General features: G+C 34.4%; 1 protein-coding gene across 2 annotated transcripts; it reads right to left on the minus strand.

The window, feature by feature from the left end:
- Positions 1-3,257: 3,257 nt before the first annotated feature.
- Positions 3,258-24,843, minus strand: RIOK2 (RIO kinase 2). Of its 2 annotated transcripts, none has more exons than XM_027037363.2 (10): positions 24,647-24,843; positions 22,182-22,320; positions 21,265-21,405; positions 19,023-19,198; positions 15,788-15,876; positions 13,646-13,837; positions 11,331-11,423; positions 9,606-10,130; positions 8,020-8,116; positions 3,258-3,544 (listed from the first exon to the last, which is right to left on the minus strand). In XM_027037363.2, exons 1-10 carry the CDS (start codon positions 24,710-24,712, stop codon positions 3,380-3,382), a joined length of 1,683 nt encoding a protein of 560 aa, XP_026893164.1. In that variant the 5' UTR covers positions 24,713-24,843; the 3' UTR covers positions 3,258-3,379. The 2 variants fall into 2 exon arrangements, with proteins under 2 accessions (XP_026893164.1, XP_014921093.1); XM_015065607.3 differs by having other exon boundaries at positions 21,265-21,381; positions 24,647-24,842.
- Between the last annotated feature and the right edge of the window lie 310 nt (positions 24,844-25,153).

The raw sequence follows: 25,153 nt of genomic DNA on the forward strand, positions 1-25,153 counted from the left end.
GATTATATTTTATTTGTATTATGAGGCACACTCCTATTTATGGAATTAAGCCTACATAATCTGATTCTAAATGTTACATAAAATACTAATTTTAATGTCATCATTATTTAAAATAGTAAGACAAAAGAAAAACTTACATTTAAAATGTAACAATATTAGTCCCTCACTGTGTTGTAGACTTTGGAGTTATTCCTACACTCCTTGTTATTACACAACTGTGTAACTCACGGTTATTTTGAACTTTACCTCATTCCCAGCCTTCTACAGTTGCATAAGATGGTTCCAGACCTTCATATAGCAAATCAAGGTCAAAGTAAGATATGGCCTGATGCTCTCTAGGGAGATGTTCTGAAGAGAGATGAAGAATAATGGAGATGGTGAGCCTTAGCCACCCAGAATATCGAATGCGACTTGAAATAAACTTACACCTCAGGGAAGTGTTCTCCCTGAGAACCTAATGAACTCATACCTCTACCTTGTGGAAGTGGCTGATAAACCTCTGGGCTGCGGGTTTACCTGTTAAGTTCTTTAACTAGACAACTATGTTTTGTCATAACATTTACTGAGTACTTGACTAAAAGAATGATTATCTTCTAGTTAGTAGCCTTAAAAGATCTTTAAGGTTCTGGAGAAAGCTCAAAGACAGCCAGCTAGGCACCAAAGAACAGACCCATGGCTACCAATATCACAAAGTTATTTAGCACAAGTATAAATTGCATTATCTTGTAGGAAAAACTTATTTAGTGGGAGCAACAAGTAGAGGATGCAAGGTTACAAGCAAAGCATTTGTACGTTGAGATGAAAACAGCACCAAAAAGATCACAGGTGAAATATCAGTGACCTTGGAAATAGAAAAGATTCCTCCAGAATCTTCCTTTTGGTAATCTGAAATCATTTGGGAAATACTTCCTAATATATAACATGTATCAGGTACTGTGCTAAGCTCCTTACAGGTGTTATTTAATTTTTATAATTAATTCTAAGACAGGCACTATTAAATGTCCTCATCTCACAAATCAAAAAAGTGAGGTTAGAGGGTTACAGAAGGCACTTGAGGTCTGGGAAGTGGTTGAACCAGGATCTAAATTTGGAACTCGCAGACTCAAAGTGTTTTATTAACCACAGTACATGCCTTGACTACATTAGTAGTACACTTAAATTGTTTTTGCTCATTGTTCACTATGGACATTTTAAATGTGAGGGTTACATCTTGTTTGATAGACCAAATTCTAATTTCTAATTGAGGACTACTCAAAAACATCTTTTAAAAATTGTGAGTAGGGGTACCTGGGTGGCTCAGTCAGTTAATCATCTGACTTCAGCTTAGGTCATGATCTCATGGTTCGGGAGTTAGAGCCCCATATGGGGGGGCTCTCTGCTGTCAGCAGAGTCCACTTCAGATCTCTCTCTCTCTGCCCCTCCCTGGCTCACGCTCTCTCTCAAAAATAAATATTAAAAAAATATTAGACACTGATTAGACACTGAATAATTTGCTTAGAGTTATGCATTTGATGTATCTGTTCTGCCAACCACAAGAAACCTGAGGCTATTCAGGATAAGAACTGCTTACTTAGATTTCAAAGTTCCTAGAGTAATAGTGTTTATGTAGTAGGTACCCAAAAGTGGACTGCATCAACTGAATAAAAATCGAGTAGGAAGATGTCATATAGTTTCATTCCCAGTTTACCTTTGATACTCTAAATATAATATGTATTGCAAGATAAATATTCTATGGTTCTATTAAGATGTCTTCAACATTATTTTACTGAAATGCTTTAAAGTAGATCTATTTAGTAAATGCTGTGAAGACACACCTAAAATTCGAAGCTAGGTAAACACTTTCCAAGTTAGCGTTAAGTTAATTTTCAAGGGAATTGGACATTTTCTTGTGTCTATGTAATTAAAGGTATTTATTAATGATAGGTCTTGCAAATAGAAGAATGAATTTTACAAAGGTGAAAGGGAATCTGCTGTCTTTATCATTCTTGGAAATAAATCTGCTGTTATTTCCTCTAGTAGATCATTACCACTGATGCAAGTAATTTTAGGACATTCTGGCTGGTGACTGTGGAGTGACATTGCCATCTAGTGATCATTTTTTTTCCCATAGGTGATGCCCCTCTTCTGGCCTACTGGGTGATGATGAGACTTGAATATCATCAGGTAGATGTACTTAAGCACCCATCTTCCAATCTCACTGGATTACAAAGTCTTTGTATTACAATGCCTTATGTATTTTCTTTCCCCTGCACTATTTACTTGTTAAGTGAAAACATGTTTTGGACCCACCCAAGAATATTAGAAAGAGGTTTTCATTCCTTATCCCTTCTACCTCCTTATACTCCTAACTCTTCTACTTCTGCTCAGGCCTGCATAAAAACGGACAAATATGGAAACTGGTGAGACTACAGCAACTTTCTGTTCCCATGACCACATTACCAATTTAAATAGTGGAAAACAAAATTATGCATCACCAGCTGATCCTTAATACTGGAGCCTTGGGGCACCTGGGTGGCTCAGTCAATTAAGTGTCCAACTCTTGATACCGGTTCAGGTCATGATCTCATAGTTATTAGTGAGATTGAGCCTTGCGTTGGACTCTGTGCTGACAGCATGGAACCTGCTTGGAATTCTCTCTTTCCCTCTCTCTCTGACCCTCTCCAGATCGCGCCCATATTCTCTCTCTCTCAAATAAACGCTAAAAAAAAAAAAAAATACTGAAGCCTAAGAAAAACAGGTGGCAGTAAATTCTCCCAGTGGTTAAAGAAAATAAAAACAAATTGTTAGCAGAGTATCAGAAAGCTAAACATGATTACAATCATTGTATCATTCTAAAAGCTATACTTTAATGAATGTTTACAAAGTGCTGGGCATTGTTCTTAGCGCTTCTGTGTATTATCTCACCTAGTCCTAAGAACAACCCTATTAAATAGTTACAAATCCATTGTAATAGTAAGAAAATTGAGGTGGAAAAGGAGAGAGACACATATATGACTTGCTTAAAGTTCTTTTCATTAGCAAGTGGAAAAACTGGGATTTGATACCATGGAATCTACTTGTTTTTTGTAGAGAACAAAAAGCAACACAAATAGTGAAATTTAGTTTTTTTTTAAATACGCAAATATTCCTAATAAAGATGATTTTAAAAAACAGATTTTAGCAGATTGACTAATCATCTAAAATATTTGGAGGAATTAAATTGGTTTAGCAGAATTACTAAAATTATTCTTTAGAAGACACATACCAAAGGAGTCAAATTAATATATGAAAGAGAGTTTATTTATCTATTTATGTATCTGCCTTGGTCTAGAAAAGACTAAAGATGGCTTAAAAGGGGATCACACTAATGTTCTAGAAAACATTCAAAATCTTAAATATATTACTCTCCCCAAAAGTTAGCTGCTTCCAAGCTTGACTTAATATTTTGCATGTTTTCTCTCCGTTGTTTTGTAAATATATTTGCTTCTCCTTTCTGTAATCGACGTCTGGCAGCTGATTTTTGCTGTTTTGTCAACTGACGTTTCACCTTCTGTTTCACCAATTCCTGGAAAGATTTCATGAATTAGTATTACTGATTACTGAACATTTTAATAAGGAGACAATATTCAATAAAACAAAGATTTACATTGTTAATATTTTTCATATTTGTTAACAAGCATGGATTTCTTAAATTCCAAACACTGACAGTACCATATGAACCAGCAACAAAATAAACCACAAATTAATGGTTATAAAATAGAAGAAATTAAATTCCTAATAGAAATACAGATTATAGCAAAAAGTAGTAGTCACAATTCTTTGAATAACAAAACACAACAGTGCCACCTAGTGTCCATGAGGAAAACTGAAAACAAAAACAAAAAAAATTTACCCAACAAGATAAAAAACTGCTTGTTCCTCTGCTTTTGAGGTAAAAGTAGACATGGCTTTGTAGTAGAAAATTATGTTTGAAAGCATTCACTACTGGCCAAAATTTATCCAAGAGTGCCTTCATAACTTCAGGTGTAGAGACGACCTGATGGCAGCAGTTACATGGTAAAGTCTTCACACAGTTTCTGGGAGATGTAGAATGTTTTCTCAGTGAATAATCATAACTTCAAATTATTTCTTATTAAGACCCAGGCTGCCAATGTCACTTACAAGATGAATAAAAGTTTGAATATTCTGCTCCCAATAATCTTTTCTTCCTCTGAAGCACTACAGCCTGTTATTTAATTGTATATACCCTTGTACCACCCTACTTATTTCCTAAAAAAGAAATAAACACTGCAAGCATTGAAGGAAAGGTCTCTTGTTAATATGCCCTACACTCCGCTAGGCACAAAGAAACATTTATTAAAACCTGTCAAGTTAAAAAAATTAAAGAATAATCAATCTGAGGTAAAAATGGCTTAACTAGTCGGCTTATGTTTCTTGAATTGCACATGTGTATGATAAAACTTGGACCAGATGAGTTAAAAGCAGACTTTGCATTTTTACATAGGTAAGCAGACTACATTCAATTAACAGGCTTTAACAAGTCATCCCTCTTGATTTTAGTCTACTGATTCCCAATGGGAAAAAAGGTTAAGAAAATAAACAGATGGAACATTCAGTTTTCAATTCCCTGCAGAGGCTGATATCCCATGAGATGTAGTTCCCCAAACCCAGTAAGGCAGGAGACTTAGAAGGAACTGGTACCTCAGAAGTTTCAGAACTGAAAGCTGTAGGACTGGCTGAAAAGTTTAGAACAAGTATGACTGGGCTCTAGCACCCCTCCCTATCCTAGGAAGAAGACAGACAATTATCATAGCCTACTCACCCCAGCAAGAGACCAGAACCCTGAATGAGAAAAACATCTTAACTACAACAAAGATAAGAGAGCAATACTTTCAAAATTCTGAAGGAAAATCATTTCCAAACTACAACTCGAACACTTAAAACTCCCAATCCAGTGTGAGAACAGGATAAAAAGACATTTTTAGCAATAAAAAGTACCGCTTCTACCATTCACTCAAATAATTACTGGAATCAATACTGCCAAATAAAGAGATGGAACTAGAAAAGAGGCAACCAAACAAATAGGAAAGGAGAGATCATCCCAGGAAGACAACAGTAGAGCATGTACCACACTTAAAACCAGAGGAATTCAGAGGCCTCTAGAATATTTTCAAGAAAAAAAAATCAATTTCTTTTCTAAATATTCTGTGTAAGTCACGATCTCGCGGTCCGTGAGTTCGAGCCCCGCGTCGGGCTCTGGGCTGATGGCTCAGAGCCTGGAGCCTGTTTCCGATTCTGTGTCTCCCTCTCTGCCCCTCCCCCGTTCATGCTCTGTCTCTCTCTGTCCCAAAAATAAATAAACGTTGAAAAAAAAAATTTTTTTAAAAAAATATTCTGTGTGAATTTCCCCTTGGTTCTTTACTTTGATGAGACCACAGGATAATCATATCAAGAAGCTCAAGAAAATAAGGAAATAATGGATTATTATGCATGCTCCTCCTTCTAATCCAGGACAATTTATGAATCCTACAAGGTTAATTTTTTTCATGTTAAAAAAAAGTGGAAGGGGTGCCTGGGTGGCTCAGTAGGTTAAGTGTCCAACTGTTGATTTCAGCTCAGGTCATGATCTCATGGTTCAGGAGTTTGAGCCCTGCATCTGGCTCCATGCAACAGTGTAGAGCCTGCTTAAGATTCTCTCTCCCTCTCTCTCTCTCTCATTCTCTCTCAAAAAAAAAAAAAAAAAAAAAAAAAAAGGCAGGAGAAAAATCTCATTTAGTATTTATTTTTTAAAAAATACTTGTGTATTATTTCAGGGAGTACATAAAAAATTAAACAAAAATCATGCATTTTGTTGATTCTGTTGTTTGGTTGTTGTGGGCCATATGTTTATTAAAAAGCAATATACCTAAATGTTTAATAAGGATTTGTTACATATTAGAAAGAACAGGGTTCACAGGTGGCAACTTTGCCAATAAATAGAGAACGACAGAAGTATTTATATGAAGAAAACATCTTACAATTACAGTTTCAAAGAACAGAGAAAATCTTTTACCACATAGGAGAATAATCATCAAATTAACAGAGGTAAAAAAACAAAGTTTCTTTTCTTATGACTTTTTAACAAAATGAAATGTGACCTCAAGGAAAAAAGGGTGACCAAATTTTCAAAAGAATGTAGAGTTAAGATCATCAATTTGTTTCCAATGATTAGAGGGAAATCTTTTTGATCAAGCTGGCTGAAGAGATCTTTTTCCTCTTAGAAGGCAAATTTGTATTTTATAATGCAATTCATTATAGGTTTGACCCCATCTTAAACTTTAAGTTCCTATTAGCTATAAAGGAAATGAGGTAAAGTCAAGACTTACAATGTCAGTGTCATCTTTTATATACAAAAGACAGCATAACTTAGCATGAGTTAGTAATCTAAATTTTTCTTTATATGTGGTTGCCAATTTTATGCCACTGTAATTGTATAAAAGCACTTATGTTTGGAATCTGAGAAATCAAAGAAAAGAGTGTAAATAAAACTCAAGTATAGAAAATATCAAAGCCAAGGGTGGACAGACAATCATAAAGTGTGAGAAATTCTTAATAAAGACAGGTTGATAATACTTAAAGGGAAATTTTTATCTTTTAATATAATTAATAGATTTCAAAAATTCCAAACATTTATAGTTTTCATCTAGAATATCAAGTAAATTATAAGCTCAGCAGAAAAGAGTATATAAAAATCAATACATTTATAGAATTTCACTTTTATTTTGGTCTCACAACTCTGAATGTTCATATTATCAAGAAAGTTCCTAGAACCATTAAAAATGTGTTATGTTATAGAATACAGTATGTTCTTTTTAGCCTATCTTTTATAATTCTGATTTAATTTTGTAAATATCCCATATTATATCCATAGGACACACATTTTAACTTATTGGACAATATATATGAATTTGGAAATCATAAGTTCAGTAAAAACAAAATTCTTTTATTTTGAATTCATATTCCACATAATTTTATTTCTTCCTGGTTTTTTTTCTAAATTTTTTAATGTTCCCTTTTATTTTTTAAATTTTAACTCCATTTATTTTTGAGAGTGAGTGTGAGAGAGAGTGAGCAGGGGAGGGGCAGAGAGAGAGGGAGAGAAAGAGGGAGAAACAATGTCAAGCAGGCACCATGCTGTCAGCAGAGTCTGATGCAGAGCTCGAACTCAAAAACCATGAGATCATGACCTGAGCTGAAACCAAAAGTCAGATGCTTAACCTACTGAGCCACCCAGGTGCCCCTTTTAATGTTTATTTTTGACAAAGAGAGAGAGAGATAGGAGAGCACTAATGGGAGAGGGGCACAGAGAAAGGGAGAGAGAGAATCCAAAGCAGCCTCTGAGCTATCAGCGCAAAGCCTGATGTGGGGCTTGAACACATGAACTGTGATATCATGACCTCAGCTGAAGTAGGATGCTCAGCCAACTGAGCCATCCAGGTGCCCCTATTGCCTCCTTTCTAACTTCTAAATTGATTTGCTTCTTTTGTTTATATTAAATGAAGTTATCACTAAAAACTGGTTTTAAGGATATGCAGCTTAATGGCTTTAAGTACAAGGGAAGTCCCCAATACACCAAGTATGTAATTTTATCTCTTTCCTTAAAATCTACAAAGGAAGTAAACTGATTCTTCCTCTTGGGCAGCCTGGAGAGTATGGCAGGCAGTAAAACCCAGGAGCTGGACTATTTGTGTTCACTATCCTGCACAGAAAATGTCCCTTAAGAAATTCTTTTGAACATTGCTGCTAAATGTCTAACAAAACCTTTAGGTCAAAAATTTTTAAATTACCTGTTTTTCTCCTTCAAAATTTAGTGAAGCTGGCACATCTTCACACTGTAGCTGCATTGCTGTCACTAGCTGGGTAATCTTGAGCAAAGTCATGTAACCTATCTGGGCCTCAATTTCCTCATTGTTAAAATGCAAGGACTAGACCATATCTGAGTATCTACAATCCAACCAGGGTAGTGACCTAATCAACATTTGGAAAAGAATGAATAGTTACCGGAGGAATTGTTGAACAGCTTAAAACACTGCCCACAGAAGTAATACTCAGAGTTCTTGTTCTGTACTGTTTAGTATCTTCCATACTTTCTTCATCTCTAAAATTAAAACAAAGTCACAAATTACCTAATTTTTTATAGTTAATTATGTGTCATTTATACTTATCCTTACATAATAAAATATCGTTATATTTGAAATTTCTGTGAAGGTAAAACTCACACATTTCACAATTCAGCCCAATATATTAATAATTTCCATTTTTCAGCATTCTAATAGTCACCATCAAAACTGCAAAACGTTAGAATGTTTCAGTCATCAAAATTTGTTACCACTTCCCCAGAATTTATATCTCTTTTCCGCTAATCTCTTGTTCTTTCATTGAACTTTACACATATCTGCCTCTTACATTTAAATTCTTAGAACACTTCCCTGCCATCTCCTAAACAACAAAAGATGTAATGGGACCAGAGGCAGTATTCTTAATCTGTATCATCTGCCCTGCTAAGGGAGAAAAACTGCAATGATGGAAACAAACTTGTTTTACACATTGCTCAAAGTTTTAATATATACAAAGTTTAAGACACTCAGACCATATTAACACCGAACAGTCAATATTTTTCAGCAACATCTCTTATGTTGCTACTCTGAATAATACAAATTTTGCCCAACATGTGTTTAAAGAGAACAAGTTATTCTGTGCTAAGACTCTTTAACCTCTGTAGATTTTCTTCAATTACTTAAAATCCTCAGTCCCTGCCACTCTTGATTTTAACTTATAATTTTAATTTTACAAATTTATTATTTGAGTTGTAATTGCCCCGAGACTCCAGATACAGTTTTACAGAAAAGGCACAAAATTTTCATGTTTTGTTTCACGATGAAACTCTAAAGACAGCCTTAGGATGTACTGAGAAATGCCTAATAAATGTACTATTGATACAGTTTTGTCTTATTACTATTTTGAAATAATTAAAACTCCTTTCATGATTCAGGATAAACTATTCCAAATATAAAAATTAAATTTTTTATCTTCTGCTAAGTTCAGGCTGCTAATTCATTAATATTTGCAAGAAAAAAAAAACTCTTAGAAAAAAAAACATATAATGTTAAATAATTTTAACTATACATGAACAAATATTGATAGAAAGTTCAAAGTACCAGAGAAAATTCACTCTAAGTAGATATCTTAAGAGAGCACATTTACTACATGTTTACTGGACTACATATAAACCAAACACATATACAACTACAAAAATATATGAACATTCGTACATCTAGAACTTGACCAATTTACCAATTATTGTAAATAATTCTTTTAAAGTAATCAGTTTGCATTTTTAAGGCAGAACTGTTTAAAAACGAATCAATAAATTGCCGAGGATTAGGTCCATTGTAGAAGGTAATCTAAATTTTAACAATAAAAGGGTTATTTGCTTTCTCAGTTTTTAAGCATAATGGGACAGAATACAGCTCTGTTATATCATTTGAAAAACAAGAACAAAAACGCCACTCATTTATCAGAATTGAAGAAAGTATGGGTCTCTACATTGAAGTAAAAAAAAAAAATCAATCAACAGAAATCTATACCTGAAAGACCTGAATTCTTTGTTTACTGACGACAAGGCAATCAGATGAGGGCATGCATCTTCATAGTCTTCAGAGCTCATGGGGATTCCTCCTTGACCTGGTTTACCATTTTGCCTAGTGTCATTTTCAATTTTGTCTGTCTCCTCAGAACATTCAGTTACAGAATTGTTGTCAATAACTTGACCTTTTATTTCTTCTAAAGCTTGACTGAATTCAGGTAATTCAAAATTTTGTGCATCAGCACTCTCCTCTGACGAATCCTCTCCCTTTATTTGTTCAAGGTGTCCAGATGATATGCAACAGTAGTCAGCGGATTCATCTGCAGACTTCTGATCACTTTGATTTTTTGATTTATGAAACTTTGCTTTTTCTGATAACTCTTCATCAGAAGGTGAGAATTCAGATCCGTCTTCTGTTTCAGTATTTTCATCATCTGGACCTAATGGATGAAGCAATTCATCATCTGTCTGCATTTCCTTTGTGTAGCCACTGGCAGAAACCTCTACATCAAGAGAGTCCTCCCTCCTAGAAAAAAGAATGACAAACATTAGGAAAAAATCTACCTGACATGGGTAAGTATTTATTATTCTGATAAATTATAATTCTGAAATGAGTTTAATAGTTAACGTATTTTAAAGATTTTTCTTTGCCTAAAATGTAATACTTAGTTAAATATACAAATGTAAAAGATACATTTTTGTTGTCACTTAAGAACAAAATGACTATGGGGATGACTGCCTGGCTCATTTGGTTAAGAGTCCGAATTCTGGTTTTGGCTCAGGTCACAATCTCAAGGTTTATGAGATCGAGCCCTGGATTGGGCTGTGCTTACAGTACAGAGCCTGATTGGGATTCTCTCTCCTTCTCTCTCTGCTCCTCCTTAGTTCGCATGTGTGTGTGCACATGCAAAGACTGACTATTAAAAGCAACAAATATTAGCAGAAAGGTTACAGAAACTTCAGTTGAAAATGATTTAATAAATTGACTTTAATGGGCACTAAAGATTTCTTCTTTGAAGTTCTATCATCCCAAAGCACAAAAGTGTCATAATTAAGAATATAAAATAAATGAAAAAGTTTTGCTTTGAAAATTTACATATAATTATTTTCCATGAATCAAGTAAGTATAGCTTCTGTTCTGTATAAAGGAAAAACATAAACTCCAATATGAATAAAAGTTTGTGAATTTGTAAGAAACTAAATGTGTTACTCCCCTAAAATTCACAAACATAGCCTTAATAGACCAAAGGCACAAAGGCAGGATTTTCTAGTTTTTAAGTTTCATTTATACACTAGACAGCAATGATACTCAACAATGATTATGTGTCAATGGTTACTATTTGGAAATTTTTTAGATGAAACTGTTAAACTTTTCAGAACTAAGTAAATCAAGTATTACTTATTTATTTTTATTTTAGAGAGAGGCAGAGAGGGAGAGGGAGGGAGGGAGGGACAGAGGGAGACAGGGAGGGGGAAAGGTAGAAGGAGAGAGACAGAGAGTCAGAGTCAGAGAGAGAGAGAGAGAGAGAGAGAGAGAGAGAGAGAGAGAGAGAGAGAAAGAGAGAGAATCCTAAGCAGGCTCCATGCTGAGGTCTATCCTACGACCTTGGGATGATGACCTGAGCCAAAATCGAGTTGGATGCTCAACTGACTGAGCCATCCAGGTGCCCCAATAAATCATATATTTAAACAGTTTTTATTATTTTAAACAAAGCAGAGTACAAACCTGATATCACTAAAAGTTGGGTAAAGCTCACTTTCATAGCTGAAACGTTTCATGAAGAAATCTCTAATGCATTTAACATCTCTGTCAAAATACCTGCAAAAGGAAGAATCATTTTTGATATAGCCTTTGTTGCTCATGTTTTTCCTCATTAGCCAATGACAATATACTTATTAATGATATTGCTAATCATTATATGAAAAAAGATGTTACTCACAAGAAAGAAAAAAGACAAATCAGATGCCAGTGTGTTTGAAAAACAAAAACAAAACAAAAAAGCAGAGGAACTAATAGAAAATATAAGCTTTCAAAGGCATATGGTCCCTATAGTTAGAAAATTAGAGGCCTTCCCATACTGTAATAGACATACTAAGAGAAAATAACATGCATCTGAATCTCAGAAAAAAAAGACTGGGTCTGCAGTTAGGGGCAGGTTTCCACTTTTCCTCTTTAGTCTCCAGCCTGTCCGGTTATACTTCTCATCAGCTATACCCACTAGAACCCCATCTACAAAAGCTTAAAGACGAAACAGATTAGTGACACATAAGAAAAAGTTTGGGGACCATTAAATTATGTTTATATACCTTTATTATATACCTTTATTATCCATTAGCTAATTTGCAAGAACATCCAAAAGAGATAAATAATGCTGTGGCTTATAAACAATGATCTGAAGACACGCTAATCTGGACCAATGGTAGAAGGACCTATATCAGGTTGCTTTTTTAGGCCACCATAAAGCAGTGGGAACAGATTAAATTCTCTAGGTTTCTAGATAAGGGAGAATTAAGAAACAGGGTCACATAGAATTCACTATCTGCTTGAATATTAAGATTTCAGAGAAAGTCTGGAAACAGATAATGGTGCTAATCTTTCCTAATTTTAGGGCACCCAGGGAAAAACCTCAGTAAATTAAAAATTATCTTTTTATTTATGTCTATGTTTCATCTAATTAGACAAACTCTCAAAATCTTCAAAAGCAGACATAGGTCTTTTTATAATTATTTATTAATTAATTTACATCTTAATTTCTGCTACATAGTACAACTCCTTTACCCTAGTACTTCTCCATTAAATAGCAAGTTAAATCATACTGTTTCCCTACAGAATAATGCAGCCTACACTTTGAATATCACAATTTGTCATCATTTCCTTCTCTACTTCTGGTGGTTCCTGAATATTCTTTCATTGTGTGACTGTTACCCCACAGTAATAAAAATGGTGATGAGTCATCATCTAAAGATATGTTAAACACTCAAACACCAGGTGTTAATCTATTAATATTTTTTGGTTAAAAATATTCTTTAAATTTATATTTAAATGACATATTTTTCTGGAATAAGTATAGACATTTTCTTATGAAAATCTGTAGGAAGAAAAGTTTGACTGAACACAAACTGGTTTGAGTTCAAACTTTGCAAGAATTCATACACTCTTATTTGTAAATGATAGCGATTGTTATCTTCAGGAGAAAGGAGAAGTTTCTCATAACTTGGAAAGGAAGGTAAAAAATATTCAGCTTTGATTACAATCAATTACGTCACGAAATACAAAGTAAAATATTGTCATACTTCATAACTTGGCTGGCTTACATGGTTAAGTAATGTGAAGAGTAAGATTACCACAGTATATAAAGAGATTCTGCCCTATGTTAGGGATGAGGTTTTACATGAGTTTTTTTCTAATGATAAAATAAAAACTAAAAATGATAGGAGAGATATTCTTGGTCTGGTAACTGAGTCCACTTCAAGATCATAATTTTACTAAGGCCATCATGATTATAAAATTATGCTTGGTGAAACACTCTTGGAGGCAACTATGGAGCAGAGAGAGGATGGGGTCCTAGGGTTCCCTTCTCTATGTCTCTACTTCTGGGCAGACTTTGTTTTAAAAATTGGGCTTCCACGTAAAAGTCTGTTTGAATAAAAGTTTGCTGAACTTTCCACCTAAGAAAGTTTGACTTTCAGAAGTCTGTCCGATTACACAAGTAATTCAAATTCTTTTGATGGTTTATAAAGCAGGCAGTTTCTTCAGATTTTCCATGTACAGCAAAAACTTAATGACTAGGTTTTAACAACTGGATCAAAGTGCATTTTCTCCCCTTTAAAATACTGAGGAATAAGATAGGTTTTCTTAGGGGGGGAAATCCTAGTTTGTATCCTTTAATAAAAGAACAAATTTTTAGACTATCAACATCAGTCACTTCAAACCAGTTATTGACCCAAATCACGGTATTATAAAGTTAAAAAAAAATTAAGAAAAAAATGACTGCATCACACGTAAACACACCCATATCCAGAATCACTTTTAGCACATACCATTCAGCATTGTGATGAGAAGTTGAAACCATCTGTGGAAAATCAATCATGGTGATGTGGTCATCTTTATCCAAAATGAGATTGAATTCATTGAAATCTCCATGAATCAGTCCATGATTTGCAAGTTTGACAATTAGGTCCATAGCTTCATCATATACAGATGCAGGGTCTTCAACATGGTGTATCTGACATCTGAAAGTGTGAAAACAGGTTATTTATATTCATTTATGATTTTCATGAAAGCAGGCATGCGTATTATTTTTTCCATTTCTTAATTCCCTATCAGCTTTCTCTTCATTTCTATTAGCACACAGACAAGATGTAACAGCTCCCACATATTAAAAAAAAAAAAAAAAGCCACACCCTGTCTCAACTCTATATTCTCTTTCTACTACATACTTTCATGGATAATTACAGCCCAACTCCTCTACATGTACTTACTTCATTTTTTCCCTCCCATTCTAATGAACTCATTTTAAACAGGTTTTCATCTACTTTGTTTGAATGCAATAGGTAGAGTCAAAACTACCAATGATTTCCATGTTGCTAAATCCAGTGGTCAATTCAGACTTCATTATATGCGGTCTCTCAGTTAACCTCTTCCCCTCCGCCCCCCGCCCCGCACCCCCGCTGAAATGCTTCCTTCACTTGACTCTTGGTACACCAACTTTTCAGGCTGTCCTCTTTCCATGTTTATCATTCCTTCTCAGTCTTTTTCACTAGTTCTTCATCTTTCCCCAGACGTTTAAACTTTGGAACTCAAAGGTTAATACTAGGAGCCTTTATTTAGAATAATTCTTGGTGATCTCATTTATGCTGTTGGCTTTAAACACCTCAATCTATACTTCTCTGAACTCCAAGGCATCTCAAACTTAACCCTGTCCCATACTGAACCTCTGATTCTATCCCATCCTCTAAGTCCAAGCTGCTCTTCCTGCAGCCTTTCTCATTTCTGTAAATGACAACTTTGTACCTCCAATTAATTTGTTATTCAGGCCCAAAATTTTGGTGTTATCCTTGACTTTCCCTTTCTTCATATTGATATCCAATCCCTAACAAATCATGTTGGTTCTACCTGCAAAACATACTCAGAATCTAACCACTTTTTATCACCTTCACATCCACAACTCTGATCTAAACAACCATCATCTCTTGACTGGATTATTGCAATAATTTCCTAGCTTTTCTTCCTAATTCTGTCCTTGTCACCTTTCAATCTATTCTCAAAACAAAAGCCAAAGCGATTCTATTAAAACATTAGTCACATCATGTCTCTTCTCAGTTCAAATTCCTCCAATGGATTCCTATCCAAAACAAAATAAAAAAGCTTTGTGCTATTGCTACAATGACAACGACACTGCAATATATAAACATATGAAATCAACATGCTGTACAATTTAAATTTGTATGTCAAATGTACTAAAAAAGAAACTAAAATTCCTTGCAATTGCCTACAAACCTTAAATGATCTAGTCCCCTGTTGCCTCTCTGATCTCATCACTTTTTATCTCTGCCCTCATCCACTCAACTCCAGCCACACTAGCCTCCTCACTGCTTCCTGAACATGCAGGCATGCTCCAATCCCAGGATTTATGTACTTTGCTGGTGCCTCTGTCTGGATCTCTTAGATATCTGCATGGTTTTCTCTCTCACTTATTTTAGGATTATGCTCAAAAATACTTTATCAATGAGACTCTTCCTGACCATTTCATGTAAAATAGCAGTTTCCTCCACTCACCTCAGTACTCCCTGTCCCCTTACCTACTTTATTTTTATCTATAACATTTTCTACCATCTGATAATCATGTATTTCCTTGTTTAGCTATTTACTGCATGTCTCTTTCTATCAGAACATAAACTCTATGAAGGCAGAGATTTTGTTTTGTTCACTGGTAGGCCTACTAAAACAGTGCTTAGTATATACTAGATTACTAATAAATACATGCTGAATAAATTACAGAGATTACAAAATTCATACTATCAGAACAAAACTGAATTTTTAATTTGCATGTGAGACTATTGTTTTGTGGTAATTTCTAACCTTCCAGAAGCAATATTTCATTTAATTAAAAATATTTTTTGAAAACTAAACCTTATATTTATTTATTAGAATCCAGAGTTTCAAGAATAATAAATACTTACAGAGGATAGCCACTTACGAGTTCCATTACCACTGCATGGCGATTATAATCAATCGGTTTTGGGACTGGAAATTTCCTCTCATACAATGCCTAAAATATAGCAAAATAGGTATAAACTAAAGAAGAGGTCATTAATATTTAGGGTAAAATAAAAGTAAACATACCTGCCCACAACTAGAAGAAACATACAAGATTTTACAAAATTACACGTGATTATTTATGGCTTATTCACAGCACAAAATGAGCTACACATAAAATAAAATTTTAAACCAGTTAACAATTCACTTTTTCACCAAACGCTAATTTACTGAACATTTACTAAATATTATACATGGTGCTAGGGTTACAGAAATGAATGTAAAAACGCCTGTCCCCAAGAAGCCTATAATCTCCTAGGATATACCCTCTTCATTTTATTTATTTTTTTATTATACTTATTATTTTTTAATCTTTATTTTAATTAGGCTCCATGTCCAATGTGGGGCTTGAACTCATGATCAACAGTCACACTCTCTACCAACTGAGCCAGCCAGGCACCCCAGGATATATCCTCCTATTTTTTTACATTTCTGCCATCAATTGGGAGTGTGCTTAAAAATTCAAATGGAAATAAACTGTGAGTGAGGAAATACTCTTGTCTTCTGGCAGATTAGAAAATGAAATATCCCAAAAGATCAGGTATTATAGCTTACAGAGCATTGACCTTTTTCTTCAGACCACAATATACAAAGTAAATTATGTAACAAATATACACAGTAGTAGTCTGAGTCATATTACTTCAGATCATCCATAAATCCATCTTTTCTTAACTTCTTATGCTTAACTTCTTCTACCTTTTGCTTACAAAGTCCTGTTATTACTTCCTCCAAAATATGTTAGGTTTATGCTCTCTGCAATTTGGAATGTTACCATTTGAAAGTAGGCCTTTGTTATTTATACCTGATTGCTCTAACAGTGGTTCTAGCTCTTGCCACCATAACTAACCTTTATTTTGGGTACCAATACCAAACTAAAATACTTAGGTCAATGCTCCATTCAGAACAATCTACAATGTTTATAAATATTGATTTCAGTCTCAACAACTTTTCCTAGTTTTCAGAACTCTCTTTAATCCACATATCAGGTCCTAGTTTTCCCAATACTCTTTTTAAAAAATATATATATGTATATAATATATATTTATATTATAAACATAATATATATAATACAGTCTATGTAATATTTATATTACACACAATATATTACATATATAACATACACATATATAATATATAATGTAAATATATACTACATATAATATATACATGTCTATATTTATAATATAAATATAGACACATATATAATATATATTATATACATAATACATATTATATATGATATACATGTATATAATGTACATACATAATGATCATTTATTTTTGAGAGACAGAGACAGAGGGTGAGCAGGGGAGGGGCAGAGAAAGAGAGAGACACAGAATCTGAAGCAAGCTCCAGGCTCTGAGCTGTCAGCACAGAGCTCCTTTGCAAAGAACACTGTCTTACTATCTTATCCTTAGAGACAAATCATATGCATGCTTCATGACTCTACTCAACTCCTACTTGCTTTATGAAACCTCTTTCATCAACTATTCTACTTTACAGAAGTTTTCTAAGCTTAACATATAATTTAATTTTTAAATGTTTCTTTATGTATATTTGTGTTATATTCCCAACTTATAGATGCTTGACTTCATTACTTATTCCTTTGGTAGCCACACCTTCAGCCCACCCTATGCCAGGTACTTAATACAGTGTGGTAGGCATACAATTCATACTCCGTACATATTTATGAATAGGGCTAATTTCATAAAGCATTTATTTCCTATCTTCCTTGCTGAGTAACTGAACTCCACTCCCCAAAGATTTTTGTTTGTTTGGCTTTGAAGATTTTTTTCAGTACAAGTAGTTCTGAACATGCTTTGGCAGCTCAATAGCATATAACCTTAACTACTGTCATAATGGTTTAGCTCTTGCACTATGGCTTACTCCCTAATCTTATTTTATCTAATTAAATTTAATCTTACTCCCTCCTATGAAAAAAGAGAATAAATTTAAGGAGCTATTGATGCACAGTCTGCTTCTATTCTAGTATCTTCATATAAACATCTGAGAAAACACCTAATACAGTTTTAGGAAAATGTGTAATAATCTCTACCAAACTGCTTATTTACTGAATATTATAAGATACAAACCATTAGTATATAAGACAAGAAACACATAACATGTATGGTATCAGTATCAGCTATTTACATTGTCTTCAGAATTCTTCCCCTATAACTACTAAAAATTTAAGCACATGAATTAACCTACTCAACACCAAAATGCAACTTCCAAAACTTTCATTTACAAATCACATACTATAGCATTATGTATGTAAATTATGTACATATGTATGTATGTGCTTTTAATAAACTCCATACCCAATGTGGGGCTCAAACTCATAACCCGGAAATCAAGAGTTGCATGCTCTTTTGACTGAGCCAGCTAGTGCCCCGAGGGTGACTTTTAATAATGTAAAATTTTAAAAAGTGAAGTTAAGTAGTAACAAATAAATACTACTGGAGAATAATAAAAATACAGTACTATTTTCTGTTTAATTTAAATGTTATCGAAGATATATATTTTGATTATTAAAGAAACTTAACAAATATATTCTGAACTTAATTTTGAAGTTAAAAGATGAAAACGTGAAGATTTTTACCATTCCTAATATGCATGCAAATTTGTACATCAACATTTCTTCTCCATTAAGTGAAGGAAAGGTACTAGTCAACTTAGCTGAGACACTAAGGTTTCTACAGATAATCACTAGAGGTAATTCCTTGGGGTTTTCAACTGGAGACAAACATATGCATATTTATGTATACTAAATAGATACATATTCACACACACACTTTTGTGAGGCAATTACATCACTAATTACTTAATGCTATTTGTTAATTTGCATTGTAATACCTTATTAATACTGCAGAATACTCGTTGCCTTTATGCATTAATAACGATTAAAAATGCCTTCACATAGAAAAAAAAAAATCACCAGAAAAACAAATAACAAAAATAATTAACAGTTAAAACTAAGTGTAATGACTGGGACTGGGGGTAGAGAGATGTGGGGAAAATAGACTGGTAAATGTCACTACGTCCTTTCAGTTACATGTATTATTTGGTTAAGAGACATAAAATTATTTACAAAATACCTTCATGTAAGCAAATTCTTTCATGGCAGAGAGACGAGATAAATAAAGCCAAGACATGTTATGCCTGTGTTTATGATAATCACGCTTGTTTTTCAGATTTCGAAAGGAGGTTCTTCCCAGCCTATGAAGCTTTAATGCAAATTGCTGCCCTTCTTCATTTGCAACAACGTAAATATCTAGAGCCAAGATGTAAAAAAGAGCATTATTATACTTTCATTCTAAAAAGTTCACTTGTAATTTCCTAATTTTGATTTTATTTACATCAATTATATCTTTCCTAATAACCACGAATACTTACTACTCAGCAAAATTATTTTAACTGCAAACCAAAATAAAATGACATGTATTAATATCTACTACAAAAGAAAAGAGGGATGTTGTGTGTCAAAGGTTATTACTTCCAAAGGTGCTCAACACTCAATTCAATTTAGTGGGAAAAATGTAATTGTCTTTTAGCATCCTACACGTATAAGAAGCAATTTAATATCTTCTTTTTCAACAACACAAAGTTCAATTCTTTAACTGCTTCAATAAATAATATTCAGTTGTTAGAATATAATCCTATAGTAATCAGAATGGAGATATTCCCCTAAGTATTCCAATTATCAATAAAAGTCGGTATTTGTTAATACTGACATTTAAAACATGTCCTAATTATTCATAAGGATTTTAATTATTACACATCAACAAACTATCTCTCACATTGGCAGGATTATAAACTGGCGTAAACTTTTGAAGGGAAATCTGATAATATCAAAAATTTAAATGTACTAACTTTTGTGCTAATAATTCAATTTCTAAGACTGTATTTACAAATTTATTTGTACATGTGCACAGAGGCATGTGTACAAGGGTGTCTACCACATCATTATCTACAAAAGAAAAGGTGAAGTAACATAAATGTCCATAACAGCTGGGACTGGTAAATTCAATTACAGAGCACTCATACCATGTAAAACTCTACATAACTATGAGAAAGATCTATCTGTTAACATGAAATGATATCAGAAACGCATCCAGGGACACCTGGCTGGCTCAGTCAGTATGGTATGGGACTCTTGATCTCGGGGTTGTAAGTTTGAGTCCCACATTGGGTGTAGAGATTACTTAAAAATAAAATCTTAAAAAAAAAAAACCCAAATCAAATGAATCAAATGGAAAAAAATCAAGTAATATTTGCTTTTACCTGTGATTAAAAAGATATATATGTGTATATATACATATTTTCAGTGCACTATATACTATTATTTACATAGACTATTCCAAGAAGGATATATAAGACAGCAGTCAACAGTAACAGCTTTCAAAAGTATGACAACAGATGGAGACCTGGTTAGGATAAAGTTTTACTTTTTATTTTACTTTCTTTTGTACTATTTATGATTTATACAGTAAAGTTCTTATAAACAAAAAAAATGTTATTTTTTAAATGAAAAAATTGGACATAAGAGGCAGCCTATCTAAAAAGAGGTGTTAAATTACCTCATTTTACACATTTCTCTCTCTCTCTCTCTCTCTCTCTCACACACACACACACACACTACTGTACTTAGCAATCTTGCATTATGTATTTGTTCAATGCTATTTTAGAATGCTTTTTTGTGTTCTACACATACTTAATTTTGCCATATTTCTGAGGTAGAAAAATGTGTTGTAGCTTTTAGTCACTGTCTTCTAATACTTCCTTGTGTTACATATTTTAACTCTTACAAATGTCCATTTATAACATATAAAAGAACAAATAATATATTTGCCAAAGATGTCAGTTATTAGCGGAAAATGAATTCTTGGTATAACTGAATTTTCAATGAGAGACTTATGAAAAACAATAACCTACCAAACTAAGAGTAATTTCATCAACTTTACTGCTTCCAACTAACTTTTCAATTCACTGCTTAGCTGAAAAAAATGGAAAAATTTAAAAGATATGTTTTCTCAGGGCACCTGGGTGGTTCAGTTGGATAAGTGTCTGACTCTTGGTTTTGGCCCAGGTCATGATCTCATACTTTGGTTCATGGGATGCAGCACCACATCAGGCTCTGTGCTAACAGTTGGCAGAGTCTGCTTGGGATGTTCTCTTTCACTCTCTCTCTGGCCCTCCCCCTGCTCATGCTGGCAGGTGCACTCTCTCAAAATAAATAAATAAACATTGAAAAAAAAAAAAGATAATGCTTTCTCAAAGAGAAATATAAAGAGAAACTAAAGCAAAGAAAATGAGTTCAGTAGTACTGTTAGCACTTACCAGATTCTTTGCCAACACCTATCTGGTTTCCAACAGATTCAACTACCTGTCTAGAAGAAAGTGTTTTCAAAGCTAGGTAATCATATCCTGCATTTGTCAACCGATAGCCCTGGACAGCTAGACAAAATAAAATGAGAAAGACTGTATTTTAGTTACATCGCACAATCAAGTCACATTAATTCAACTCATGAGAAGAATTTAAACAGTAAGAAGTCTTAGCTAAAAAGATTAGCTTACCCAGTCCTATGAGTTTGGCATTTCTTCCTATAATTTGTATTTTCTCTCTAGAGAGGTGTTACTCAAAGCATAACTCACAGACTGACACCAGTCTATATATACTACTAGTTTGTGATAAGACACAGAAACTGAATGAAGTGGTTAAGTTCAGTATTTTTTAAATCACTTTCACCAAGCTTTTTTTTTTTTATGTCTTTAGCTCCAATAAGGAATTTGTGCCTGTATTTTATCAGTTTTTAAATTTCATTTTTCTAGTAATTACTTTTTAACTGTTATTTTATAATAAAGTATGGCTCCATGGCAGGTTGAAAGAAACAAACTCATTCCTCACCATGGATAATTTGAGAGTTAATGCTCTAGAGTCCTGTGGCAAATTTTCCAAAGATTGTGGCAACAATTATCTCTATCCTATTTGCTCTTCTGCAATTGGAATTTGTTATGAGGAGATAGAGACTATTTCTTTACTCTGTTTATTTGGGTGGGCCCTGTGACTACTCTAATAAAACATGGTAAAAGTATGTGGGTTTTCGGGTCTAGATAGAGTGCTTTGCTGTTCTCGCAACTTTGATTTTCTACCTTTTTAAATGCCTGCTCTGCAAATAAAATAAAATAAAATAAAATGACTGCTCTGGGGAAAGCCAGTTATATGAAAAATCACAAATGGTGCCATAAATACTTACTTTTGGTACGCTCCCAAGCTATGAGTTTATGTTTCACTAATTCTCTTAAAACTTTATTACAGCCACCATGTTTAAGGCTGGCTATAGAAGCAACCAAACTGCAGGGAACTATTTCATGGTTCTTCATGCCCATTTCAACCTGAAATTAAAGGAATTATATGCAATCATAATCAACACAGAGCTACTATCAAAACCTTACTAAGAAGTTAACTTCTCCTTCAAATTTCTCTGATCATGCAGTTCCCCAACCAATTGGAGACATAAGTGATACCTTCTCTGGACATATATTAAATCATAATTTGATATATAATCACTGATATTCATATTCTGCCTCTATACTAAACTATACAGGTAAAAACTGTGAGTGCTTAACAATTACTGACATGTGGCAAATATTAAGATATTTGTTGACATCTAAATGTTTGTCTGTAAAAACTATAGACAGTCCAGATATTTATTAAAAAGGTATTTAACATGAAAGTACCATGCAGGAATAGTGGAAGATAGAAAAATATACACAAATAACTCTCAACTCTTTGGAGAATTTATTATCTAATAGTGTAAATAAGAACCGATACATCTAATTTTATTAGAAGGCAAGAAACAGTAAGTGCTAAAAAAGAAGTGGCTCAGGGATGAACAAAAATAATTCTAGCTGAGGGATCAGTTTCAGGAAGAAGTGGCACTTGAGACTGACTGTGAGATGCAGAAAAACAGAAAAAGTACACAAGGGAATATCAGAGAAAGACAAAAGATTTGGACATGGCACATATGTAAGGCAGTACAGAGCACAACAACAGCTAGTACAGTGGTAGCTCAGATGCAATATTGAGTTCATGAAAGGAAGGCTGTAAAATGCTTTTAAGTAAATATAAAAAGCCTTGAAATGCAGACCAAAGAGTTTCAGATTTCTTTTTGAGAAACAATGGACCCCCTTGAAGGGTTTACATACGGGTGATATATGAACAGAGATTTTTTAAGGACACTAATCAAGTTCTGGGAGGTCCTTCAAACAAAGATGTTTAAGGTAAAGTGGAAAGATACATCTATACTCAGTAATGAAGTCACAATTAAAGGGAAAAAATTGTCAATTATTTGATAGAGGTAACAGATAAAGCTGCCAGTGGATGTGATCATCAAGTAAGAGATAATGGAAGACAAAGGAGGGTTGAGAAACAGAATTTGGGGGGAAGTTCACATTAAAAGGTAAGGGTAGCCAGTCAAAGTAGGGTTATTGATGTAGAAGGCGCCTGAGAAGTAAAGGAAGAGAGAGTCAAGGAAAGGTGGCCACTGATAGCAAGGATGGTAAGACTCAACTGAGACTGAAATATTCTATTTAATGAGTAGGTCATTCCTTGGTGAGCCTTAAAGAAGAGTTTAAAATATCACAGAAGTCAAGTTTTGGAAGATAAATCTGGCACTGTTTTGATGTCCCAATCAAAATCTCGCACCTTAACTCATTTTCCGTGCTTTGTTCCATCTCTCCTAGTCTCTAACATTCTTTCTCTTGACCCCCTATTTCTGTCAGAGGCATTAAGGATTAAGTGAACATGCTGATGAAGCAAAGAAGGAAGGTTATCTACCAGAAGTGACAGATGTATAAAGTACAGCTGAATTAAATATTCTATGGGAAGAGAAACGTCTTCCAAAGTTCATAATGAATTTGCATTTGACAGTTTAATCCTTAAGTATTGCGTATTTAAGCAAAAGATGGTATCTTCTAAAAAAAGTCATTGTTTTATTCTGGGAATGCCTAATCTATGTGTTGCTGATATTTGTGCCATAAGACTATGACCAGTAAAATCAGTTTTTGTCACTTCCCTGTTTAAAACATTCAGTGGACTACGCCATTTACCGAAGGCATCGATGCGCCCCATCCCAAACGTGCACAAAGTCTCTATTCTATTATTCTCGTTATCATCTCCGTAGCACTTAATATCTGATACTATCCTCCTTATTTATTTATTTATTTATTTATTTATTCGTTTACTCGATGATCTGTCACTCTTGTCTCGTACCCCGGTGAATTCCCTAAGATTGTCACTAAAAACCAGATAAATAAGCGTTGAGTGAATGAAACTGAATAAATGCTATGTAAGTGAATCTGGGAGTGAGGAACTCAGTGCTATCAATTTTCAAGAGTCTTAAACTCTTGCTCGGGTGTTGGGAAGCCGAGCGTTCAGAGGCTTTCCAGGCCACAGAGATGCAAGTGTGGCTCTGGAGTACAAGACGGGAGCAGAAAGGAAGGAAATGATTAGAAGAGGGGCCTCTGCTCTGTTTTAGGGGAGACGAAATCTTCCGACCAAAAGCTTCTGAAAAACCCGACTGTCGGGTCTTTTCCCCGTGCCTAGTCTGGGTCTCTTTGGAGGGCCTACAGCGTGCTCGGCTGAGAGCCCAGTTCGAGGAGCAGAGAAGAACCGCGGTGGGAAAGGACAGGGGACAGGGAGAAACGGCGAACTTCTTACCGCGGTCAGAACCCTGAAGTCATCCCGGCTCATGTAACGTAACTTGGCCACATTCACTCGCCCCATGGCGGCCCAAGATCAAGCCACAAGTCTCCCTCACAACAGATGAAGAGCACAAGGTAAGCCCACACACCAGCCTCTCTCAAGCCTCTCCACCGCCGCCGCCGCCGGATGGTTCGCGCATGCGCTGATCCTTCCTGAAGGTCCTTGTTAATAAATAGAACTAATCTGGCGTGGGAAAATGAAATGCCTTCTGAGTTTTATGATGCATATAGTATGGGTCAGTGCAGAGTATTTTTTGTATAGTGACTTTTTCATGTAAACTAACGGACTTTAAAATTCTCTACAGTATCTCCTTTTATTTTTCATATCTGTCAGGATTGGCTGCCTAAAGGACGCCATCCGTCTGTAAGAACAGAATGGCAACCTAACGGGAGGAGCAAATTTTACCCACAAACAGCAATTCCTCCTTTAGGCAAAGTGAGTTCCAATAAGGGTGGTTGGAAA

Source organism: Acinonyx jubatus, chromosome A1 (genome assembly GCF_027475565.1).
Source record: "Acinonyx jubatus isolate Ajub_Pintada_27869175 chromosome A1, VMU_Ajub_asm_v1.0, whole genome shotgun sequence".
Lineage (NCBI taxonomy): Eukaryota > Metazoa > Chordata > Mammalia > Carnivora > Felidae > Acinonyx > Acinonyx jubatus.

Bases quoted from the DNA above. Each gene is read 5' to 3' on its own strand.
- RIOK2 (XM_027037363.2), bottom strand. From the start codon at position 24,712: ATGGGGCGAGTGAATGTGGCCAAGTTACGTTACATGAGCCGGGATGAC. The intron at 13,838-15,787 runs GTAAGTATTTAT...TCACACTTTCAG, and splicing joins CTCGTAAGTGGCTATCCTCT to ATGTCAGATACACCATGTTG. The intron at 10,131-11,330 runs GTTTGTACTCTG...TCTTTTTTCTAG, and splicing joins CCAACTTTTAGTGATATCAG to GAGGGAGGACTCTCTTGATG.